At 39.5% G+C, this 9,817-nt stretch overlaps 2 protein-coding genes across 2 annotated transcripts in view; one reads left to right on the forward strand and one right to left on the reverse strand.

Annotated features, from left to right (window-relative positions):
* Window positions 1-321: 321 nt before the first annotated feature.
* Window positions 322-7,044, reverse strand: Rag2 (recombination activating 2). The gene is made up of 2 exons (XM_008852390.2): window positions 6,915-7,044; window positions 322-1,952 (listed from the first exon to the last, which is right to left on the reverse strand). The coding sequence occupies exon 2, from the start codon at window positions 1,924-1,926 to the stop codon at window positions 343-345; it is 1,584 nt and encodes a 527-aa protein (XP_008850612.1). The 5' UTR covers window positions 1,927-1,952; window positions 6,915-7,044; the 3' UTR covers window positions 322-342.
* Window positions 2,259-9,817, forward strand: part of CUNH11orf74 (chromosome unknown C11orf74 homolog) — a 63,140-nt gene continuing 55,581 nt past the window's right edge. Inside the window, exon 1 of the mRNA XM_008852389.3 lies at window positions 2,259-2,392. The gene's annotated coding sequence lies outside the window, so the exon portion shown is untranslated. The remainder of the gene's footprint in view (window positions 2,393-9,817) is intronic.

Raw genomic sequence — 9,817 nt, forward strand, 5'->3', positions numbered from 1 at the left:
GTAAGCAAACATCTAAGTAGCATTAAAAGTGAGTCTTTCTGTAGGAAACAGTATATTTTTAAATGAAATGGAGATCTTTTTCAAGGTTAAAACCTCATTTAATTTTATGCCTTATTGGGTTTATACTGAGTAAAATATTGTATAACTGTAATAATTTAACTGTAAACCTAAAAATTTACAGCCAATTTTGAAAGAGATGCACCTTAGCTCTGGGAAATTGTTGTTGAATATGTCAGTGCTGTTGTAATGAAATGCTTCTTCTAAGTATGTGGTTATTAAATAAATAATTTTTAAAAAGTGGATTTACAAAACAGTATTCAGATCTGAAGGGATTTTGCAAAACTAATCAAACAGCCTTCTGAGAAATGATTTCTTGGCAGGAGTCAAGACTTTCCCAGGGCCTTTTTTGTGGAGAGATTTCATTGGAGGCTTTTGCAAGGACAGGGCTCTTCGGGGAGTGTGCAGGGCTCTTGCTATCTCCACATGCTCATTGCAATAGTACTTGCTGCTTCCTTCAGACAAGTGGATGAGTGTGCTCTCTGCCAGATTCATGCACTGGGCATGTACCCAGTGCCCATCTCCATGAGAACAATAGATCATGGCAGGTTTGTTGAGCTCAGTTGAATAAAATGGAACCCATGTATTGATATCCACATCACAAGTAGGGCAGCACGTTATCCAGTAGCCTGTTACAGACTCATCTTCCTCATCATCTTCATTATAGGTATCAAATTCATCATCACCATCAAAACTGTTTGCTTCTGCACTGAAACAAAATTCTTCTGAGTCTTCAAAGGGAGTGGAGTCTCCCGGGTCTTCTGTTGATGTCTGACTGTTAGTGAAGATTTTATGATCTTCGTTCATATCATCTTCAGAGCATTTCAACATATAGAAATAGAATGCTTCTGAAATGGCCTGTTTATTGTCTCCTGGTATGCCAAGGAAAACAGTTCCATTTCCCATGTTACTCCCAAACCATATTTTGCTGTGCTTAATATCTGGGGTCCAATCTGGGGTCTCCATCTCATGAATATCTATATCGTTGTCCTCTAGAGAGACAATGTTGCAGACCATCCTTTTTTGATTTTCGAGCTGGTAGCCACCTACAATAACAAATTCATCATTGTTCGTTTGAGTCAGGATTGCACTGGAGACAGAGATTCCTCCTGGCAAGACTGTGCAGTTCACAGCTGGGCTACCCAGGGGAAGATCAACCCTTAGTCTGTACAGGTTGGCAGGGCGGATGTTATTGGCAAGTGAATGTCCTCCTAAAATATAAATGGTATCATTTCTGGCAATAGACACATGAAAAGATAGCCCATCCTGAAGCTCTGGAAGAATGTATGACGTAGCACACCCAAATTCAAAATCCACCAAGAAAACATGAGGTAGGCAGTCAGCTACGCTATTCCATTTTTCTGTGGTTCTCTGGGTAGAAGGCATGTATGACCGTCCCCCAAAGAGAACACCCATGCTTTTCCCTCGACTATATACCACATCAATGGAATGACCATATCTGCCTTCCGGAACATCTCCTACTAAGTCTTTCTCTGTGCATCGGAAAGTTACTTTTTTGTTGTTCTTGCAAGCAATAGACATGACATAAATCTTATCTGATAGCTCGTTGTTTGGTGTTTTCCCTCCGTGGATGATGTATTGTTGCTTTTCAGACTCCAAGCTGCCTTTGTATGTGCACGTGGCTGGGTAGCGAAGAGGGGGAAGGTAGCAGGAATCTTTAGAGAAATTTGCAGGCTTCAGTTTGAGATGATTTTGCTTTATATCAAAGTGGAAGACTCCAGTAGGGCAGGATCTCTTGGGCCAGCCTTTTTGGCCAAAGAAGAAAACTTGCCCATCAAAATTCATGAGTGAGAATCCTGGCTGAATTAAGGCTATGTTATTACTGACTGTTACCATCTGCAGGGACATTTTTTGATTGTGAGTAGATCTTTTATCTGAAAAAATTACAAAGCAAAATAACGAAATATCTCTTTATATAAATCACTGCATTTAGATTCCCTAATATGCAAAACGCTTTTTAAAAAAACAAATTAATTTCACGCGCTCGTCTTGGGACCAAAAGACCAAAAACTAGGAAGTTATGCAAACCACAGATCTTCCTACTTAATACAATCCTAGCAGCTGGGACATACTTTAAAGGTGGACCGTCTTCCCTTTGGTTTCTGGGAATTGTAGTCCTTTTTCCTAAGTAGCCATTACACAAGAGCCAAAAGAACTACATTTCCCAAGAATCCGCTTTCTATGGGCTTTGTAGCGTAAATTTGTCTCTGTTGTTTCTAAAGGGGAGACTTCCAGCTGTCTTATGGCATAAAGATGCCAAAAGTGCGAAATGACTAGATGGGAGCCAAGAAACCGGCTACCTAGGAATTGGGAGGTGAGAGTGGCCGGCACGACCGACATCCAGGCGCAGCGGGGCAGCCGCACCAGGGAACTGAGTCTGCAAACGGGTGTCCCGGAATTGCTGCAGCTTCTGGGGACTCTTAATAGGGCGACCCTCTACTGCTACTAACAGGAATGTGGTTGCCTGGAAACCGCAGTCTGAAGGGACGCCTTAGTTGAGGCCTGACTCAACTGCACTCTGAGGCCCCTTCGCTTGCTTGGGACAGGGAGGTTAAAAAGCTGATAGACTATCTTACCTAACCACAGGATGAGTTCGAATACTTAGTACGCGCAGGCGGTTGGGGTTGGGCGGGCGGGAGGGGGGGGGTGTGGGGGGGGGGGGCGGAGGCGGGGGGGACGTGGGGGAATCTGCGAGAAAATGATTTCTTTCACGCCTGCATTTAGTAACGGAAATGTAGTAATTAAGCTTTTGCAAGGGCCACTTTATATTATTTTCTCTCTTCCTGCTTTGCCACTTTCCTTCCTGTTTTTAGGATTCTTTTAGGAAGGCAGAGAAAGTTCCCTAACACCTCTCTGTCTCACCCCACTTACTAGAGTTAGTAGCTGTTCTGGATTTCTTTCCAGCCTATGAGCTTTGAGATAATTCTTGATTAATTCTGTACTAATTGGGCACAAAGAGGGCTCCTTTTCTATTTGTACTGATGCTAAAAAATATCAAATAAAGGAAGCTTGATAAAATTTTATTATTACCTACCGTAGAGAGGCGTGAAATATTCTTGTTTGCAGACGTGAAATACACTTTCTTTCTGTGCTAAATGTTAAAGGAAACAAAATACGATTGATTTTTAAAACATTTTAAAAATTTATTTTATGTGTGTGAATGTATTGCCTACTTCTAAGTGCACTCGTGTCGGTGCAATGCCCCTGGAAGCCAGAAGAGGGCCTCAGATCCCCTGGAACAGACAGTTGTTAACTGCCATGTGGGTGCTGGGAACCAAACCTCGGTCCTCTGCAAGAGCAGCCAGTGCTCTTAACCGCTGAGCCATCTCTGCAGCCCCTTAGACTGACATTTTAGAATAAGTTGTTTATATACTTAGAATAAAGCAGTGGCTGAGAGGATGGACTCTCCATGCTTACAGACTAGATTTGAATCCTCGTGGTCATCTAGTACCCATGTGACTTTGAGCAGGTTATTTAACTCTCTGTGCCTCAGTTTCCTCATCTGTAAAATGTAATTTTACCCACATCATGGGTTGATGTCATTTATGATTAGTAATTTAATACTTGTAAAGAACTCAGGGCAGGGTTTGCACACAGATAATAGTTATGATTATTGAACTAACCAAAAGTAAGGTTAGAGAACAGGTGCTCTTAACCGCTGAGCCATCTCTGCAGCCCCTTAGACTGACATTTTAGAATAAGTTGTTTATATACTTAGAATAAAGCAGTGGCTGAGAGGATGGACTCTCCATGCTTACAGACTAGATTTGAATCCTCGTGGTCATCTAGTACCCATGTGACTTTGAGCAGGTTATTTAACTCTCTGTGCCTCAGTTTCCTCATCTGTAAAATGTAATTTTACCCACATCATGGGTTGATGTCATTTATGATTAGTAATTTAATACTTGTAAAGAACTCAGGGCAGGGTTTGCACACAGATAATAGTTATGATTATTGAACTAACCAAAAGTAAGGTTAGAGAACAGTTATCTGCTAATAAAGACAGCTGGTATGTATAATGTTGAGGTAGTTAGAAGGGCCTATAGGTTCTTGGAAGGTCAGCATCCGCAAACAGTTTTTTTTTTTTTATTAATTTAATTTGTTCTTTGGCAGTTCCATACATGTATATAGCACATTCTGATTACTTTCCCTCCCACACTATCTTCTCTCTCTACAACTCCTGTCAACCCCTTTTTTCTTGCTACAAGTCCCTTTCCCACATCCCACGTTCTTTTCTTTTTTTGTGTGACCCCATTGAGTTTAACCAAGGCTGTCCATGTGAAGATGGGTTTAGAACTATCCACTGGAGTTTGATGGGACCAGCAGTGGTATACAATTGAAGACAGTGACTCTCCCAAAATCTATGAGTAGCCAGAGTAGTTCAGCAGAGGAGAAGAGGGCCCTATGAGCCCCTCTCCAATCCATGGTTTGTGCAGGCCTGGTCCAGGTAACTACAGATGCTGTGAGTTGAGTTGTGACCATTGCAATGGCTTTGTCACACCAGGAAGATGGTATTTGACAGCCCTTCACCATGTCCTCTGGTTCTTATATTCCTTCTGCTCCCTCTTCTGGGATCTTCTCTGAGCCTTAGAGGGGGTGGTAATGTTTAAAGCTGAGCATTCAACTGACAAGCTTTTGAACTAAAAATATTTGGATAAATATAAATGTCAAGGGTGTTGGTGGTGGGTCAATTTCAATAACAAAGGATACTTTATACTTGTCACTCTTTAACTCTTCATATGCAAGATCGAGTTGGGTTTTCTGAGTCTAAATCTTGACTCAACTTCTTTGTGACTACCTCTGGCAATTTTCTCTATCTTTTATCTGAAAGTAGAGATTATATTAATACCTATTCATTGGATTGCTTTGAGAAGTAAGAGAGCATGTATCAACCATCTGGCACAGTGCCTGGCATATGATAAGTGGCCAGTAAATGTTAGTGTTTCTATAATCTATATTTCTGTTCCCTCTGCATATGTTCCTTGGACCAAATAGTAGGTGTGGTCATTCTATGAAATCTATGAGGTGTTTTTTTGTTTGCTTGTTTTTTTTTTTTTACTTTGACGTATTTCTGCAGTTTACATATTAATTGCTAAGCATTTTCTTGCAGTTATGACTTACAGTTTACTTGGGAGAGTCCTGAAGATGTGATACTTTAATATCTGCTTGTGGGTTATTAAGTCAAGTGAGGAAATGGCCTGAGGAAGATTATTATTTAAGCTATTACTAAAGCCTCTCTCTTCCTTCAGACCATGGTGGTTTGTAGATCCAGCAGCTTGCCCTGATTGTGAAATAACCTGGGCAAATGTTTTATTTATTCCTGGGCTGTTCAAGTATATATAAGACAGGGCTGTTATTGACTAAGGAAATTCTTCCCATAGGAATGAAAAGAAAGTAGGGTTGACCCCTATGTCAGTAAATGAGAACCATAGGTGCAGTAAGCAATTACACTCTGCAAGGTGAGTGATTATTTTCAGAGATTTTCCCTGTTTTTGGTGGAAGCAGCAGTAAATTCAAAGCTTGCTTACTTCAAACGTCCAGGAAGACTGATAACTGGGATAAAGTGCAAGCTATACAGTGGCAGGTACAGATCCATGGATTTTTCAAACAAAGTACTTGTTTTTTGCAGCAAACTTAAGAAAAGGTTTTCATTATAGCCTGCTGGGCTCATGTTATGGTTGTTGTAGGGAGCTTGGCTTCTTATAAGGGAAAACATGATTATTGTGGATTAAGTAGAAATATTTTCTTGAGAAGTATATAGGGAAGTCTCCATTTTTGCAGCATAACTCAGGACACTAAAAGTAGTGTAAAGTTTATTGTTTAGATGTGTCATCTCCTCTTGTGACCTAGACAAGTGCGTGTGTATTTAAGGTTTAGATTTTCCATTTTAGCCAACTGATTTCTGTATTTAAATAATAGAAACATTGAAATTGTTTAACATTTTTAACTTGCTCATTTCATTGTTGAAATTTTGGTCTATTGACTAGAATATATTTCATTGGAGTAGGCTATTGTGTCTCTTCCATATAGATTTGTTACATCTTGGTTTTAAAAAATAGTTAAAAAATTATACCAGATCTAAAATAACCTTTCAAGGTGTTTTTCTTTAAATAGACAAAAACTAAGTAGATTTAAAAAAATAAAAAGGTACTGCTCTTCAACTGATGGAAATTTCAAAGACAACACATTAAAGAATCTTTTTAAAAGAAAGAATTATAGGGCCAGTATACCTGCACAGCTTCCCCAGCCCCATGCTAACATTCCTCAGCAGGGCAATTTTCAGTTACTCACTTTGAAGCCAGGGCATAGTTGAGTATCAAAAGAGGACAATGGTGTGAGGTCTAGTTTTATAGCTTCCTGTGTCTGAACTAACTTATTTTTCACCCCAAAACACATAGTGTGTGTTCTGAAACATTACATCTTCCAGATCAGTATTGCCCATGTGTCCTGACTGCTCCAAAATAGCAAGGAACTCACGTAGTGGCAGCCACTTAATGTGTGGTTAACACTATTTTGCGTGGTTAATCAGGTTTGAGGCATACATTATCTGATTTTTGCTGGCAAGGAAACCAGGACTAGGACTTTCTTTCCACACTGATGCCAGAGTAGCATTTATGTCGCAAGATTAATAATAGTGCTCCGAAGCAGAATTGTTAATCACTGCAGCAGCTTGAGACTAGGCAGCTTCACACTTCTAAATTCTACATCACCTGTTCCCTCCTAGACACCCTGGCCATCTGTAACCAGTGTGTTGCTTAAGCATCAGCATTCCCTTAAAGTTAAAGAATATAGCTTCCCATTTTTAGCTTTGGTAGAAATGAAGGTATTGGACCTACCTGAAGGCCAGGGGGGCTGTTTACCCCTCTGTGAATCTTTGCCGCTAAGCCAGGTATTAAAATCAGCACTTGGGGAAGATTCACTGACTGCTTACTATGACTGGCAAGATGAAGGCTGATGGTAGAGAGACAGTGTTTGTGTGCTTACAGATGTTCTGGTGAACACTGATATAACGGGAGTAACTGACTGTGACCTCCTACCCCCTTTGATGGTTGAGGAAGATATCCCCCAGGGTGTTAACCTCAGGATTTAACTATTTCATTGCTAACAAAAATGAAAATGTGAGTCAAAAGTCACCATTCACTTGTGAAGATGAGAAAGTATAGTTGAAACAATTTGTTAAAATTTTAAATGTTTTAGAAAAACACGAAAAAAATGAATACCACTAGTCTGGTTAAATAAACACTATTGTGAATCAAATGGGAAATTAGTTGTTTGGAAGAAAAAATCAGAATTTCTCTTCCATGGTCTAATTTCTTTAATTCAAGCTAGGAAGGAAGGGTTCTAATTAATGGAGGGCCTCTGCCAACTTTTTATGAGGCAGCTATGGTGTAATATTATAGAGTTGTAGTGATTGTGAAAAATAGGGCTGGCTATTTTTCCAAGTGGAGTCATCTTAACCCTCAGGCATGTTTCTCCATTCCTAAAAATAGAGATAATAGAAAAGTTTACCATACATGATTGTTGGGAAAAGATGAGATAATTTATGAACAGTCCTCAGCCAAGGATAGTATTAACATTGCATATGATCTTGTTAACAAAAGTACCTTTATAATTTTAATAGTTGCATAGGGTTTCATTGAATAAATACATTTACCTGTGCATCCACTCTGGTTGGCCACTTACCTGATTTCCACATGGTTAGATGACTAAAGATCATCAGAGGCAGACACATCTGGTAGGGTTGAGTTTCTGCCACTCACTAGTTAAGTGATTTATTTGAGCTCCAATTTTCTTATTTCTAAAACAAGACTCCTTATCTTATGAATTACTGGATATGAAATGTGGGGTATATAAGGTGTTCACGATAAGTCCTGATGATACATTTGCATAAACACTACTTTCATTTGGAAAGCTGTTTTTCAGGGTTGATATATTTTAAATGAATGTGCAATCCCATGGCTTGGTTGATTCTTCTCATTTGAAAATGTTCGTTCACTCTTTAAAAAGAATCATCTCTTCCACTTATTTCTAGGATGGGTTTTGTTTGCCTGGAAAAGAACATTTGGTTATTCTCCACTTAATGCCATTATATAATGAGTATATTTGAAAGTCCAGCAATAATGATAGCTCTCATAAAGTTGATATAGTGGATATCTCTACAGATATTACAAAATAGATTTCATCTAATCTATAAATAGCTTTTGGCAAGTGCTTTAGCCTTTAGATTTTAAGAACATCAATAACCTGGCAATTTGTACCACAGCAATTAGTCTTTGAATAGGTCAATTGTCCCCCAAAGTGACTGGGGACCAGTACAATCACCCCCCCAGCCATGTTTTCACTCTCCTTCTGTGCGTGTATGTTTTTTTTGAGGTAGAATCGTGGTTGTCTATGGTCTAGAGATATTAAATGGAAAATCCCAGACATGTAAGTTTAAACTGCCTGGCATTTGGAACAGCATAATGAAAACTTGGACCATTCTCCATGCTGCCTGGGACATAAAGCGTCCCTTCACCCCATGCATCCACACTGTAGGAGCACCTACCTGTTATTCACATAGTAGCTTCGTTTATTGTTGTTAACTGATCAAATGACATGGAATCACAGTACTTGTGTTCAAGTAACCCTTTTTAAATTTAACAATGACCCCACAGCACAAGAGTGATGACCCTGGAGATTTGGGTATGGCAAAGATAAACCATGAAGTACTTCCTTTAACTGTCATCTCATATTATTACAAGAAGGGTAAGTACATTGGGAGAAGGTAGTCTACAAGAGAGAAGCAAGAAGACTATGTTCATAGAGATTTCATGATAGCATAGTACTGCTTCTATTTTGTTCGTGATTTTTAGCACTTAAAATATTCCTTTCCTTTTTTTGGATTTATTTATTTTTTTATTTATGTGTAGAGTATTTTGCTTGCATGTATGTAATCGTACCATGTATGTACAGTGCCTGTGGAGGCTAGAAGAAGGTGTCAGATCTCCTGGAACTGGAGTTACAGACAGTTATTAGCCACCATGTGGGTGCTGGGAATTGAACCTAGATCCTCTGTAACTGCAGTCAGTGCTCTTAACCCCTGAGCCGTCTTTCCAGCCCTGATTTTTAGCACTCTTGCTTTGCTTACTTTTTAAGCTAAGCTTTATCATAAGATAGATGTGTAAGAAAACAAAGTCATTGTAGGGCCTGGTACGACCTTCAGTTTCAGGTACCCACTGGATTAAGGGGAACCGCTGAAGTAAATCCACTATGTGCAGAGTCATGTGGCGAATTAGAACAAAGCCATCATATTTGAAGGCCTTGCCTTATAGAACATGTATGAAAGTAGGATGAAGCAGCAACTGTTTTTCACATTTACTTGTTAACTGTGTGTGTGTGTGTGTGTGTGTGTTTGCATGTATGTGCCATGGCACATGTGTGGAGGGCAGAGGGTAACTTAGAGTAGGTTTTCTCCTTCTGGAACACAGGTCATCAGGCTTGGTAGCAAGTGCTACCTGTTAAACTATCTTGCTGGCCCAAAGCAGCAACTTTTGATTACCAATGAGCATCCTTGAAAGTTCATAGAAGTTCATCAGGAAATCACAGTTATAGGCTACTCAGCCCATTTTTAAACCTTGAGGCAGACTCACACTCAAATTCTTACTGGAATATATAGATTTATCCGTCTTTAAATAAAATAAGAGTGGAGCACTAAAGAAATTATGGAATTACAACAGCTCTATTTCATGGGAGAGAAAAA

The sequence above is a fragment of the Nannospalax galili genome, unplaced genomic scaffold (assembly GCF_000622305.1).
Source record: "Nannospalax galili isolate Female #2095 unplaced genomic scaffold, S.galili_v1.0 scaffold126, whole genome shotgun sequence".
NCBI lineage: Eukaryota > Metazoa > Chordata > Mammalia > Rodentia > Spalacidae > Nannospalax > Nannospalax galili.